Genomic DNA, 16,509 nt, shown 5'->3' with positions numbered 1-16,509 from the left:
AATTGCCGTTGAATCTTTTTCAAAAATCAGCTGAAGGTCTATTTCTGGGCTCTCTTTTCTGTTTCATTTGTCTGTATGTCCATTTTGTTTTGCCAATATCATTCTACCTTCTTTATGGTAGCTTTAGAGGGAAATCTTGAAATTAGATAAGGCAATTTCTCCATCTTGGTTCTTTGTTCTCAAAATTTTCATGGGTATTTTATGTCCCTCACCACAGACATACGTTATTTTATTGTGCTTTACTGAATTGCAATTCACACCTGTGCCAAGCAAGTTACCTGTGCCACTTGTACAACAGCAAGTGCCCGTTTTGTATCTGCGTTTGCATTTTTTAGCAATAAAGCGTTTTTTAAACTAAGGTTGAATATTTTTAGACATAATTTGCTTTACATATTCAATGAACTATAATATAGTGTAAACGTAACTTTTATATGCACTGGGAAACCAAAAAATATATATCACTTGCTTCACTGAAATATTTGCTTTATTGCAATGGTTTGGAAATAAGCCTGCAGCATCTCTGAGGTCTGTGTTTTAAAATCTTTATATGACCCTTGATGAGCACATTAAATGATAATACTTATGTGTTCAATTTTGAAGTAGTAGTTTTTAACTATTAATATTTCTTTCACTTTGTTATCTTTATTTTTGCCTTCTTAAATTCTTACTAGTTGATATTGGAAGTCCTGGAAATAGCTTCTCTGTTTCTTATTTATTCTTTCAGATCTTCCACTTTTAAAACACTTTTGTGTTTAATTCACAGAAACTTTCTTAGCTTTGATGTTCAACCTCACTAATTAATCCTTCAGATATAGCCAGACTCTTATTCAGGATAATGATTTACTTAAGAATCAACAGTTATATGATCATTTATATGATCTATAATTGATTCATTTTATACAATTTTCTGTCTTTTCTTCACTAAGAACTCTCTGCTCTTCACCACGCGCTAGCATTGTCACACAGTGGTAAAGCACATTGCTTCTCTCCTGGGCTCTTACACTCATTCAGTGTGTCATCTTTGGAGAGTTACTCAATCTCTTTTTCTTGAAATGAAAAATAACTTTTCTGAGGATAAAAATGTTACAAAAAACATACAAAATGCTTTGGACAATGCTAGGCATTTGATAAGCCCTCATTAAGCATTAGAAAATTATAGAATTAGTTTCTTATTACACTAAATCCCTACTCCTTGTAATACCTATTTTTATTTTTCTAAAGATATTAAATATACTTATATTAAGGTCCTGTTTTATTCACACATCATGCGGTTTGTATATGTGTTCTCTCCAAATCTCATGTTGAAACGTGGTCCTCAGTGTTGGAGGTGAGGTGTGGTGGGAGATGTTTGGGTGATGGGGTGGATCCCTCATGGCTTGGTGCTGAGTTGCAATGGTGCATCCCTCCTTGCAATGGTGAGTGAGTTCTCCTGAGATCTGGTCATATAAAAGTGTGTGGCACTTCCCCTTGACCCCCACTCTCCTTCTTGCTTTTGCTTTCACCATGTGCAAGTTCCTGCTTCACCTTCTGCCATGAGTTTAAAAAAAACTCCCTAGGCCTAGCCAGAAGCAAAGCAGATGCTGGTCCCATGCTTGCAGAGCCTGCAGAACGATGGGCCAACTAAACCTCTTTTTTAAATAAATTACCCAGTCTCAGGTAGTTCTTTATAGGAACACGAGAACAGCCTAATACAACACATTATGTTCATAGTTTTCTCAGGAGTAATTTGAGAAATCACTCCTTTTATTTGTTGAATTCGTTATTGTCCCTTCTTGGTGTAGATACCTCGGAAGTTAGATTTATTATTATTATTATTATTATTATTATTATACTTTAAGTTCTAGGGTACATGTGTATAACATGCAGGTTTGTTACATATGTATACTTGTGCCATTCTTAGCAAACTATCACAAGAACAGAAAACCAAACACCGCATGTTATCACTCATAGGTGGGAACTGAACAATGAGATCACCTGGACTCGGGAAGGGGAACATCACACACCAGGGCCTATCATGGGGGGGCGGGGGAGGGATTGCATTGGGAGTTATACCTGATGTAAATGACGAGTTGATGGGTGCTGACGAGTTGATGGAAGTTAGATTTTTATTGTGGACTTGCCATTGGAGTGGAGATTGTGTCAGACCTTTTGTTACCTCTGTTTTGCATTCAATCTGGGAGAATGCATTGAATTTACCGTAGTAGCTTACATTAGTTTCAGGGGAATAATGGGACGAGATTTGCCTCCAGTCTGGGTGATGAGCAGATAGCCTTCTGAGCCTGTGTGCTCCGTTTCTTTCTGCCATTTCCAGTCATAGGCAGTATTGCCTTGTTTCTTTCTACCCAGTTCACAGACTGTTCCAGCTTAAAATCAGAGATCTCTCTTGACAATGGTTTGCCTTGGGAGAGAAATGGTGGGTTTAGTAGGATAGACCTCTGGCTGCATCTGTAGACATAGGCCAGTTACGGTCCCTGTAGAATTTCATGGCATCACCTGCTGTTTCTGGATGCCGTCACCATAAGATCATGAGCATTGTTAGTACCCAATTTGTGATAGTTTAGAACTCTTATCCCTGGAGGTGTGGTCTTCCTTACTGGCTTCTTGTCTGCTTTCAGTCTCTTAGCTCTTTTTCCTCAGTTTTACATGTTGAGAGAGAAATGCTAAATGTCTCTGAATAGGTATGACTGCATATATGTATGTATAAAAAATTTATTAGTGCTTCATTATATTTTGTGTGGCATGTAAGCCTACGGTCATGTCTAATTTATCTCGACTAAAAATGCATGCTTTTTTCTAAATAGAAGCAATTAATATAGTGTTCATAATGCTAAAGTTATATATATATATGTACACTAAAATGTACTCTTCATTTTTATTTTATTTCATTTTATTTTTATTTACATAGGTTTTTGGGGAGCAGGTGTTATTTGGTTACATGAGTAAGTTCTTTAGTGGTGATTTGTGAGATTTTGATGCACCCATCACCCAAGCAGTATACACTGAACCAAATTAATAGCCTTTTGTCCCTCACTTCCTTCCTACCCTTTTCCCCTGAGTCCCCAAATTCCATTGTGTCATTCTTACGCCTTTGCATCCATAGCTTAGCTCCCACTTATGAGTGAGAACATACGATGTTTGGTTTTCCATTCCTGAGTTACTTCACTTAGAATAATAGTCTCCAAACTTACCCAGGTCACTGCAAACGCCATTAATTCCTTTCTTTTTATGGCTGAGTAGTATTCCATCATGTATATATACCAGTTTCCCTTCACTTTTGTTTTAAAAAGTCACCCCTGCACATTAAATTGGTCACATTGTTCCTGAATTTATTAAGATACTAAACTCTTACTATTTAGGATAATAAATTCTAAAGACGATTTTCATTTTTAATGGATAGAGTGACTCAGTTTTATTAACTTGGGCGAATATTGTTTTATTTTATATATTTCTGATTTCCTTCATCATCTTTACTGATGTGTTTTATTTTAGATGATTTACATCATTACAATTGATGGACAACCTTACACTCTACATCTCAGAAAACAGTAAGATGTGATTTTTTTTTCATTAAGGAAAAGGGAAAATCTTTAAGTTTAGATTTTACAGCCTTAAAGTTTTTGTGCAGTATTTAAATTCAGGAATGCTGTATAAAGTAGACTTGTTTTATCGGTTGACTTCCCAATTTAGGATTCACTAGGTCTTGAATATCAGATCTGTAGAGCTCTTTCATTTTAATTTTCACTTGGTATTTTCAAATTATGAAATAAATTACATACTTGTAAAATCTCTGGTTGCATGTAAGCCATTGAACCCAAGAACTGCAAGTTATATATTAAGTACATCTGGTGTGAAGTCAAATATAGTTACACGTCAAGTGATTATTGGTGGGAAATTCAACTAGTAACACAGTTTTTATGATGTGCTAATTACACATGTGTCTATTTTTAACAAGTTTATACAAGCTACTTTACATGTAAAATTCTCTAAAGTATAAAATTCAATAATTTTATGACTTTATGCACTGTTGCCACCATCAAATATAAATCAGTTTTAGAACATTCTTTCCCCACATAAGAGCCCTCATGTTTTTTCAGTTAGTCTTTGTTCTCAGTCACAACTCTAGGCAACAATCTACTGTTTGAATCTTGATTTATATTTTCTCAAAATTTTATAAAGATAAGTTAAGTAGCCTCTTCTCTGTCTGCATCTTCAAACATATATATTTATAGCAACTGTCCCTTGTCTGCCTGCTTTCTTGTAATTGAACAAGGCTAGACGAAATTATTCTAACTTAATTCATGACTACGCTACTTAAATCACATTTACTTTTCTTCCTGTATAACTGCACAAAAGTGTTTTCGGATAGAATCATCAGTGGTCCTCATGTTTTTGAATGCCCTGTTTGTGTTTTAGTTTTAATTTTTCTTAACCAGTTGGCAGCATTGATCATAGTTGACCGGTGTCTCCTCCATAAAATACTGTCTCCATTTGGCTTCCAGAATACCACAGACTCCTGGTCCTGATTTTACCCATTGTGGGTACTTCAGTGCTCTCTCTCTCTCGCTGTCTCTCCTTTCTCTATCTTTTTTTTTTTTTTTTTAAATTCTTTCTCATCTCTCAAATCTTAAAGGACTCCATGGTACTATTTCTGCATTCTGTTTTCTTATTTTTCTCTAGCTATATTCAATCACCTGGTTGTCTAATTCTTGTGACTTTAAATGCCATCCACATATTGGTTGCTCCCAAATTAACATCTCCACCTTATTCCTCTTCAATAAACGCCATATTCACTTACCTGAGTACTTAGTTGATAACCAAGTATTTACTAGGATCCTCATAGGTAACATGTCCAAGTGGAATTCTGACTTTCTTCTCAAATTTGTCTTTCCCACAGTCATGTCAGGAATTGGCAAATATATCAGTTTTTCAGGAAAAAAAAAAACATTTAAAAAGTCGGAGTCATACTTGACATCTTTGTGTCATTTTCCCCTATTTCCAGTGGATTATAAACCCATATATTCAAAATATATCTATATCTATATCTAAGCTCTACAAAATATATCCAGAATTAGACCTCCCCCATTGATGCTATCTTAGTTCAAAGCACCGTCATGTCTTACATCTAAATGGTTTCCCTGCTTCTTCTGCTTATTTGTCCTGCAGATTCTTCTCAACACAGCACTGATTTTATTAAAACATTGGTCTGATGCTGTCTTTATCTGCTGAAACCCTCCAATGCTTCTCACCTCTGTTACACCTTCTCTTACTATAGTCTCTCTTTATCACTCCACACTCCAGTCATATTGCCCCCTAGTTGTTCCTTGTTTGTACGAAGCATATTTCGGCTTGAGCGTCCTTGCGTTTTCTATTAATTCTGTCTAGAATAACACTTCTGTGAAAATCCATGTGGTTTATTCCTCAGGTATTTGATCATCTATTCAGAGAGATTTTCCATGCCATCTTATCTACATTTTGTAACCACCCTCCCCAGGCCTTATCTATTATCATCTAATTACTAATACTGTGTGCCCCTGGCTGTCACAAAGACTAAGGCTTGTTGCCTCTTGTTTATTGCTGAATCCCAGCACCTACCTGAGGGTCTGTCAGATAGTGAACACTCAGTACAATTGTTGAACGTCATCATACACAGCCATACGCACGTATATCTGGTGCAGAGGAGTCCCAGAGTCTGTCCCAGTGCTGAGAAAGTCTAAACTCCTTGATTCACCACTTCTATGAATTTCAAGTGTTATACCTCACTAGAGTCACTCTAATTAAATCATGCAATTATATAAAACTAATTAAATTATGTTTATATAAAATGTAATATTTGTTTTTAACATTTATATTAAAATTATGACTCAAACTTTTTTATTATTTCTTGCTTGTTTTTAGATCATTTTTACCCCAGAACTTTTTGGTTTATACATATAATGAAGCTGGATCTTTGCATTCTGAGTCTCCATATTTTATGGTAAAGTAAGATACCTTATGTTTTTTGTTAAAGTGGATATATTATTACCATTAGATTGTGTTTCATGTTGACAGTTTAATACAAATGTTTTATCCTTACTGACATGTTACTGACTTTTGTACATAGAAATGGCATGTGATAGAGATGAAACCCAGGTACAAGAGAATACTCACAGAGGCCTAGGTGGTGCAAAGTAAAGAGAGTTGTCAGAAATCCTTTTTTTTTCTGAAAATATGCATTAATAATTCTGCATGATTCACGATCTTATTAAATCTTTTAATATTTTGAATCTTCTGATGTTTGACAATACATTTTTTATTCACAACAAATTTATGTACTTGCCTTTCTATACTGTTTTTCAGATGCATTGCCATTACCAAGGATATGCTGCCGAATTTCCAAATTCATTTGTGACCCTCAGTATATGTTCTGGTCTCAGGTAATAGCACCTTATAAGAAATCTATAGATGGAGAATTTAAGATATACTTTAAAACAAAGCTTAGTGACTAGCAGATGCAAATCACGAAAGCTTAAGGGAAATCAAAATGGAAAGTTTTCTTTATAACAGCTTTATTCTATTTATATTAATGTTAATACTTAGACTAAGGACCTATTCCCATGAAATCAATCCAGGGATATCATGGAAAATGGAATAGTTTCATGAAAGAAAACGTTAAAATATCTCCTTAAGTGTGATTGTTGTATTCTGCATCTGTTTTCTCAAATAGTTATGGAAAATGGCATTAATTAGTTATATAAATATAGTAGGAAAATATAGTATGTTCTCATCTTAGTACCAGATATAAAACAACTAATTAAGAAGATCCCTCAGGAATAACGGATAGGGGAAAAGTGATTTTTGTTACTGATTCCGGGAGACTCACTTATGATCTGTTCATCAGGAAAAGAAGGATCCAGAGCAGAGGAAAAACGTTCCCTCTAACTTGCCTTTGGTTTCAATTGCCTGATTTCCAGAATTTGTTCACATCAGCTCAGAAAGTTGGCATTCTCTGAATGTGGTTTTTATAGATAACAACCTATTTAGATATATAGTCTACATACATGCTGTCCCTTATCAAACCTCTGTAAGAACAGGAACATTATTCCTGAGATTCTCAACAAATATATTTGTTTGTGGCAAATCTGGCCTTAATTAATATGATTGCCTTACAAAACTATTCTTCATTGCATTTAGATCTTTAAAATGTAAGCAAAAGGAAGCCAAATATGGTGGTTCTTACTAATGATAAACTGCCCCCCCCAAAAAAAAATGGAAAAAGAAAATGGGCTTAAAATTGTGTTCATTAGTATAGTTTTTTATTTCTTAAGCCATTTCAGATTATCATTTTGATGGGATCATTTGTGGGATTTTTATAACTATTTTCTTATGCTTTCTAAATTTTCAGGGGATTTCTCCAGTTTGAAAATGTCAGTTATGGAATTGAACCATTAGAATCTTCAGCAAGATTTGAGCATATAATTTATCAAATGAAAAATAATGATCCAAATGTATCAATTTTAGCAGAAAATTACAGTCATATTTGGCAGAAAGACCAGTCCTACAAAGTTCCTTTAAACTCACAGGTGACTATCATCATTCTGATGTTATGACATACTAGAAAATTGCCTGTGTAGTTTTCTTTTAAATCATGAAAGGAATTTAGTTAGCTACTGAGTAGGAATATTAAATTTTATATATTTTTCTACCTTTAAATAAAACATTGAAACTTCATCTAAAATACTTGGAAAGTTACATATTTCAAGCTTAATATTTTATGATGTATTTTGTAGCCCTAATTTTTATATTTTTTTCAAGCCAAATGGATACTATTGAAAAAGTTTAGAAATGCAGAAAGAACAGTCACTGTTATTCCAGTACCTTGGTAAAATTAATTTTAATATTTTGATATCTATCTTACATATTATCTGAACATATCTTTCTAAAATACACAGCCATTTGCATGTTGCTCAGTGCTCTTAATTTGCTGATAGACTAGGTATAGAATTCTTGCTTGACAGTTTCTTTCAGCACTTCGAATATTTCAATCCATCACCATGTGGCCTCTGTTTTTTTCTGATAAAAATATTCTATTATTCTTATTGAGAATTCCTTGGACAAAATGAGTTGCTTCTCTTTTGTTTCTTTCTAGATTCTTTCTTTGCCTCTGTCTTATGGCAGTGTGCTTATCATGTGTCTATGAATGGATCTCTTTGTGTTTACCATACTTGGCGCTCAAAGCACTTCTTGGGTCTGTAAATGGATGTGTTTTGAAATTAAATTAGCTTGTGTGAATCCTGAAAAAAAAAAAAAAATCCGTGAAGCTATGAAACCAACTATCTGTATGATTCCTAGAGACTTCACACTTTTTTGCTACTCTAAAATTTGTCTCGATTTTGTAGTTCATTATTGCCAAAAGTATTTACTGAGATAAATAAAAAAGCATTCTTCTCAGGTTTCTGGTTTCAGGTGAGATATGGAAAGCTGGAAACAGCATTGCTTCCACATATACAGCAGAGTAAAATTTAGACCAACTGCACATTAATGATTTTTATGGAATACATCAAAAACCTGAGATTGCAAGTTAAACCATTAACAAATATGTGGAGGAAAAAAGTGCCTATAGGTTGTGATGGGAACCAAATGTATAAAAAACAGAGTTTTTCTTTTTCCTTTTTTTTGTGACCACAATTAATTTGGTATCAGTACAAAATAACCTGCTACAACTATAAGATGTTCTTTGTAAGCCTCATGATAACCACGAAGCAACATTTTTAACAGACCCACTAAAAGTGGAAAGCAAGAAATCAAAACATACTTGATAGAGAAAAAATCACTTAACCACAAAGGAAGATAGCAAGAAATGAAAAAAAAAAAAAAAAAGAAGAAGTTTATACAAAACAACTAGAAAACAAATAAGAATATGGTAATACCAACTTCTTACCCATAAATAATTACCTTGAATGTAAATGAATTATTCTGTTCAACTAAAAGAAATAATGTGGCTTAATTAGTGAAAAAAAAATGGGAGGGAGGAGAGCAAAGATGGCCAACTATACACAGCCAGGAAGGTTATCTCCCACTGGAAAACAAGACAAAGAAGACCAACACATTCTGAGCAGATCTTTGGAAGGAAGAAATTGAGGGTGGGTGGAGGGAGGATGTAGACCCTGTGCTGAATGGGGAGGAAGCTGGGAACCCTGCACAGGGCTGTTAAGCACCAGGACTCATCCCTGGCTCCCAGCAGCTCCTGGGGAAGAGGTGAGTTAAATGTTAGAGGAGTAGCCCACTCTCACTATAAAAACTTCCAGAATTCTAGCTGCAGGCGATCCCATGACCCCCACAGACACTTGATCTGGCAGGGAGAGCTGCTTGGAGAAGTGGCAGGGACAGGACCCCAGCCTGTGCAGAACCCAGGGAGTTTGGTTCAGGAAGAGCTGCAGTGGAGTATAGCCAGGAGCGCTCATACCCCAAGGCTCCCCACACTCCTCTAGGTGGCTTTGGCTTTTGTTGATTGTTGGACCTGGACAAAACAGGGCTGCCTCGCTTGGAGGGACAAGGCCATTCTGATCTGAGCACCCCACTATCTGACGTATTCTTCTGGGGTTCCTCCCTGGCTACATTCATTTGCAGCACAACCTCAGCTGCCCAACCTGAATGCCTCCCTGTTTCTGCTACCATAGCTCCTTCACCAGCAGACCCTACCTAACCATTGGAGAAATTTGGACTCTTGCCATCATACATGTGCCAATAGCCTCTCCCACCACTTTGTTGGTGCACACTCACCCATAGCCTCCCCCATTATTTTTCTGGTATGTGTGCATGCACCTTGCTGTTGCAGCTTCATCCCTGCCGGTACATGTACACATGCAGACTCCATAGAGCTACCACTGCTGGAATACACCTGGATGCGTGGACTCCAGCATGTCTCCCTGTTGCTGCTGCCATGCATGCATGCATGGAAGCCAACATGCCGCTACCACTACTACACGTACATGCATGGAGACCCCGCTGCACCGCCAGTCAGCCACTGCTGGTCTGCATGAAGGAGTGCAGACGCTGCTGCCATCACCATGACAGAGCACTTTTGATAGCACGCTCAAATGGAATGTTGTTGCCAACATATCAGGAATATCTTGGCCCCTCAAGCACAGCAGGTGCTTAACTAAAGAACAAAACCATGGGCCTGATTTCAGCCCCCCAGGGTTACAGCATGCAGCCCAGGAATACGAAACCAAGCATGAACCCCCTAAAATCATCCAGATACAAAGTCAGTTGACTGAACCCAACTTACAAACATGGTCAAACCCTCAAAGCATCAAAGAATATAAAAACAAAAAGCCTCACCCAAAGGACAACAACTTTAAACAGCAGCCCACACAGATTAGGAAGCACTAGCACAAGAACTCTGGCAACTCAGAAAGCCAGAGTGTCTTCCTACCTATAAATGACTGTAGTGTATCTCTGGCAATGGTTCTTAACCAAGCTGAAATGACTGAAATTACATACTTAGAATTCAGAATCTGGATGGCAATAAAGATCATTGAGATGTAGGAGAAAGGTGAGACCCAATCCAAGGAATCTAAAGAATCCAGTTAAACAATGAGGAGGTGAAAGAGGATATAGCCATTTAAAGAAAGAATCAAACTGGTGTAACAAAACTGAAAAATTCACTAAAAGAATTTCATAGTACAATCAGAAGTGTTAACAACAGAATAGACAAAACTAAAGAAATAATTTCAGAGCTCAAAAACTTGTTTTTCAAATCAATTCAGTCAGACACAAAGAAAAAAATGCAAAAGAATGAACAAAACCTCTGAAAAATATGGGATTATGTAAAGAGAACAAACCTATGATTGTCATCCCTGAAATAGAGTGAAAGAGAGAGAGCAAGCAACTTGGAAAACATATTTGAGGATATTTTTCACAAAATATTTCCAAACTTTACTAGAGAGGTTATCATTCAAATTTAGGAAATTCAGAGAACCCCAAGAAAATGCTATACAAGAACAACCATCCCAAGACACATAGTCATCAGATTCTTCAAACTCAATGTGAAAGAGAAAACATTGCAAATAGAAACAAGGGGCAGGCCGTCTACAAAGAACACCCTATTAGGCGAAGAGTAGATTTCTCAGCAAAACCCTACAAGCCAGAAGAGATTGAGAGCCTATATTCAGCATTCTTAAAGAAAATAAATTTCAACCAAGAATTAGATATCTATCCAAACTAAACTTTATAAGCAAAGAAGAAATAAAATCCTTTTCAGACAAGCAAATGCAGAGATAATTTGTTCCACCAGACCTGCTTTACAGGAGACCCTTAAGGGAATGCTAAACATGGAAACAAAAGACCATACAGGGCACCACAAGTACACACGTAAGTACATAGACAATTGACACTATAGGGAAACTATACAATCAAATCTTCTTAACAGCCAGCTGACAACACAATGACAGGATCAAATCTGCACATATCAATATTAACTTTGAATGTAAAGGAGAAAAACACCCCACATAAAAGCATGGCAGGTTGCATGAAGAAACAAGACCCAACTGTATACTTTCTTCAAGGGACCCATTTCACATGTGATGACATCCACAGATTCAGAGCAAGAGATGGTGAAAAATCTACCAAGTAAACTGAGAACACAAAACGCAGGGGTTGCTATTCTAATTTCAGATGGAATAAACTATAAACCAACAACAATCAAAATGGACAAAGAGCACTGCATGATGATAAAGGGTTCAGGTAGACAAGAAGATTTAACTATCCTAAATAGATTTTCACCTAACACTGGCACACCCAGATTCATAAAGCAAGTTCTTGCAGACCTACAAAGAGATGTAGATAACTGCGCAATAACATTAGGAGACTTCAACACTCCACTGACGCAGTAGACAGAACATTAAAGCAGAAAACTAACAAAAATATTTGGGACCTAAACTCAGCATTTGACCAAATGGACCTAACATGCATCTACAAAACACTCCACCCTAAGAACAACAGAATATATATTTTTTCTCATGGGTGTATAGCATGTACTCTAAAATCAACCACATGCTCGACCATAATGCAATTCTCAACAAATTAGAAAAAAAAAGTCATACGGACCACACTTTTGGAACACAGTGTAATAAAAATAGAAGTTCACACCAAGAAGATCTATAAAAACCATACAATTACATGAAAATTTAGCAACTTACTCCTGAATGACTTCTGGATAAATGATGAAATTAAGGCAGAAATCAAGAAATTCTTTTAAACAAAGATACAGCATACCAGAATCTCACTCAGTAGCAGGTTGTTTAACAGAATCCCACATGAGCATCTCAGCAGATGCAGAAAGGACTTTCAATAAAATTCAATATCCTGTTATGTAAAGAACCCTTAAACTAGGCATTGAAGGAACATACTTCAAAACAATGAGTCATCTATGACAAACCCACAGCAAACATACTCAACAGGCAAAAGCTGGAAGCATTCCCCTTGAGAACCAGAACAAGACAAGCATGCCCACCCTCACCACTCCCATTCAACATAGTACTAGAAGACCTCACCAGAGCAATCACATAAGAGAAAGAAATAAAAGGCATTCAAATAGAAAGAGAAGAGGTCGATCTCTCTTCATAGATGATATGATTTTATACCTAGAAAACCCCATAGTCTCCGCCCAAAGGCTCTTAGATGTAACAAACAACTTCAGCAAAGATTCAGGATACAATATCAATGTAAAAAAAAAAAAAGTAGCACTTGTATACGCTAATAACAACCAAACTGAGGGGCAAATCAAGAACATAATCTCATTCACATTAGCCACAAAAAATAAAATACTTAGGAATACAGATAATCAGAGAAGTGAAAGATCTCTATAATGAGAATCAGAAAACATTGCTGAAAGGAATCAGATGACAGAAACAAATGGGGAAAATATTTTATGCCCATGGTTAGGAAGGAAGAATCAATATTGTTAAAATGGGCCAGCCGCAGTGGCTGATGCCTGTAATCTGAGCACTTTGGGAGGCTGAGGCAGGCAGATGATCTGTTATCAGGAGTTTGAGACCAGCCTGGCCAACATGGTGAAACCCTATCTCTACCAAAAAAACAAAACAAAACAAAACAAACAAACAAAACCATATATATACAAAAATTAGGCAGGAGTGGTGGCGTGCATCTGTAGTCCCAGCTACTGGAAAGGCTGAGGCAGGATAATCGCTTGAACACAGGAGGCTGAGGTTGCAGTGAGCCGAGATGGTGTCACTGCACTCCAGCCTGGGTGACAGAACAAGACTCCTTCTCAAAAAGAATAAAAAATTGTTAAAATGTCAGTGCACCCCAAAACAATTTACAGATTCAATGCCATTCCTATCAAACAACCAACAAAGTTTTTCACATAATTAGACAAAACTATTCTAAAATTCATATGAGACCAAAGAAAGAGCCTGAATAGCCAAAGGAATTCTGAGCTAAAAGAACAAAGATGCAGTCATCACATTATCCAACTTCTAACTATACTTTAAGGAAGTAACCAAAACAGCATGGTCCTGGTAGAAAAACAGAAACACAGACCAAATGGAACAGGTTAGAACCCAGAAATAAAGCTGCACATCTACAACTATCTTATCTTCAACAGCATCAACAATAACAAACAACTGGGAAAATAATTTCTATTCAATAAACAGTGCTAGGATAACTGGCTAGTCACATGCAAAAGATTGAAGATGAACTCCTTCCTTTCTCAATATACAAAAATCAAATCAAGATATATAAAAGACAATGTAAAAGCTAGAGCTATAAAAACTCTAAAATAAAACCTAAGAAATATCACTCTGGACATAGGCCCTAGCAAAGACTTTATGATGAAGATGCCAAAAGCAATTGTAACAAAACGAAAAATTGACAAGTGGGACCTAATTAAACAGAAAAGCTTCTGCACAGCAAAAGAAGCAATCAACAGAGTAAACAGACAACCTACAGAATGGGAGAAAACATTCACAAAGTATGAATCCAGCAAAGGCCTAATATCTAAAATTTACAAGAAAAAAAAAAAGAATCCTATTTAAAAATGGCCAAAGGGCATGAACAAGCACATTTCAAGAGAAAACATACATGCAGCCAACAAGCATATGAAAAAATACTCATCATCGGTAATCATTAGAAAAATATAAATCTTAACCACAATGAGATACCATTCCACACCAGTTAGAATAGGTATTACTAAAAAGAAAAAGTGACAGATGCTCATGAGGCTGTGGAGATAAGGGAACAATTGTGCACTGCTGATGAGAATGTAAATTAGTTCAGCCACTGTGGAAAGCAGATTGGAAATTTCTTAGAGAACATGGAACTACCATTCGACCCGGCAACTCCATTATTGGGTGTATACCCAAAGGAATAAAAATCATTCCACCATAAAAACACATGCACACATATGCTTATCATAGTACTATTCACAATAGTAAAGACATAGTATCAACCTAGATGTCCATCAATGATGGAATGCATAATGAAAATCTGCTATATGTACACCATGGAATACTACACAGCCACAAAGAATACTAAAATTATGTTCTGTGTAGCAATATGAATGGACTTGGAGGCCATTATTCTAAGCAAAGTAATGCAGAAATAGTAACTCGAATACCACATGTTCTCACTGATAAGTGGGAGGTAAACATCGAGTACACATAGACACAAAGAAGGGAACAATAGACACTGGGCCTACTTGAGAGTGTAAGGTGGGTATAGGGTGGGGACCTATTGGTTACAATGCTCATTATCTGGTTGACAAATTAATCTGTACATTAAACCTCTATAACATGCAATTTACCTATGTATCAAACCAGCACTTGTACCCCACAAACCTAAAATAAAAATTGGAAATGAATAAAGTTAATAAAACCAGAAACCCTAAAACAAGACCTATTTGAGGTCTCCAAAGACTCACTTTATCTTTAAGTATACACAGAGACTGAAAGTAAATGGATGAAAAGTATATATTTATTGCAAATAAAAACCAAAATAAATTAGGAGTAGCTGTACTTAGATAAGAATATTCTCCAAGGAAAAAAGTGTAAAAAAAAAAAAAAAAAGACAAACAAGGGCATTATATAATGACAAAGTGGTCAATACAGGAAAAGGATTTAACTATCACAAATATTTTCGCACCCAATAATTGTAGCACCTAATATATAAAGCAAACATTAATAGATCTAAAGGAAAAGATGGACACATATACAATAATAGGGGATTTCAACACCTCACTTTCAGTAAAGGAGGAAACATGCAGGTATAACATCAACGGAGAAATACCACATTTTAACTCTACTCAAAATTAAAAGAGACTTAATGGACATTTACAGGAGATCTGATCCAACAACTTTAGAATTCACGTGTTTTTCAACTGCATATGGAGCATTCTCTGGGATAAATCACATTCTGTGACACAAAACAAGTCTTCATAAAGTTTTTAAAAATTGAAATAGTATTGAATAGTTTTTCTAACTATAGTGGGATAAAACTAGAATTATAAGAGAAACATTGGAAACTGTACAAATACATGGAAATTAAAAGCAACATGCTCCACATAAAAAAATCAGTAGCATTTCTATTGCCAATAGTAACCTATCTGATAAAGAATTCAACAAAACAATTCCATTTATAATAGCTACAAAAAATAAAATAAGTCTTAGTAAGTTTTTCTAAGGAGATTAAAGAGCTCCACAATGAAAACTATAAAACATGGATGAAAGAAATTGAAGTAGACACAGTAAATGCAAAGATATCTAATGTTCCTGAATTGGAATAATATTGTTAAAATGTTCATATTACTTAAAGAAACTTACAGATTCAATGCAATTTCTATCAAAATTCTAATATCAATCTTTACAGAAATAGAAAAAAGTCAGTCCAAAATGTATATGCAACAAGAAAACACCCCAAATATCTAAAGCAATCTTGAGCAAAAAGAGGAAAATATACTATAAAGCTATAGTAACTGAAACAGCATGGTATTCGCATCAAAACAGACACATAGATCAATGAAACAGCATAGAGAGCCCAGAAATAGAAGCATGCATTTACAGTTAGCATTTTTTTTTTTTTTTTTTTTTTTTTTTACAAAGGTGCCAAGAACTCACAATGGAGAAAGGACAGTCTCTTCAATATATGGTGCTGGGAAAACTGAGTATTCACACACAAAAAAGAGAAAGTAAATTCCTATCTCTGAACTGATGTAAAAAGATCAAAATGTATTAAAGATTTAAACTTAAAACCCCAAACCATGAAATTATTAGATGAAAAGCCTAAGCGAAACACTACATGACATAGGTCTGAGCAAGGATTTTTTTAGACAGGACCTAAAAAGCACACACAACAAAAGCAAAACAAACAAAAAAACAAAAACAAACAAAAAAACGGAAAACAACCAACCAACCAAACAAAAACACTACAACAAACTAAAAAGCTTTTGCTTGCAAATGGGCAAGATATTTGAACAGGTAAACATACTTTCTCAAAAAAAAACACATATAAGTA

The 16,509-nt window shown here is 35.6% G+C and overlaps 1 protein-coding gene across 6 annotated transcripts in view; it reads left to right on the top strand.

The window, feature by feature from the left end:
* LOC105476552 (disintegrin and metalloproteinase domain-containing protein 18) overlaps positions 1–16,509 on the top strand; it is a 152,073-nt gene that overhangs the window by 17,735 nt on the left and 117,829 nt on the right. For 5 of the 6 annotated variants that reach the window (XM_071068348.1, XM_011732576.2, XM_071068349.1 and 2 more), the window contains 4 exons: positions 3,490–3,545; positions 5,896–5,974; positions 6,337–6,413; positions 7,382–7,559. The exons of the other annotated variant lie outside the window; for it this stretch is intronic. In XM_071068348.1, coding sequence (XP_070924449.1) covers positions 3,490–3,545; positions 5,896–5,974; positions 6,337–6,413; positions 7,382–7,559 — 390 coding nt within the window. The remainder of the gene's footprint in view (positions 1–3,489; positions 3,546–5,895; positions 5,975–6,336; positions 6,414–7,381; positions 7,560–16,509) is intronic. 6 annotated transcript variants of the gene reach the window in all.

Source organism: Macaca nemestrina, chromosome 8 (assembly GCF_043159975.1).
Source record: "Macaca nemestrina isolate mMacNem1 chromosome 8, mMacNem.hap1, whole genome shotgun sequence".
In the NCBI taxonomy this organism is placed as follows: Eukaryota; Metazoa; Chordata; class Mammalia; order Primates; family Cercopithecidae; genus Macaca; species Macaca nemestrina.
The sequence above is the reverse complement of the archived record's forward strand: the minus strand, read 5'-3'. Positions and strand labels throughout refer to the sequence as shown.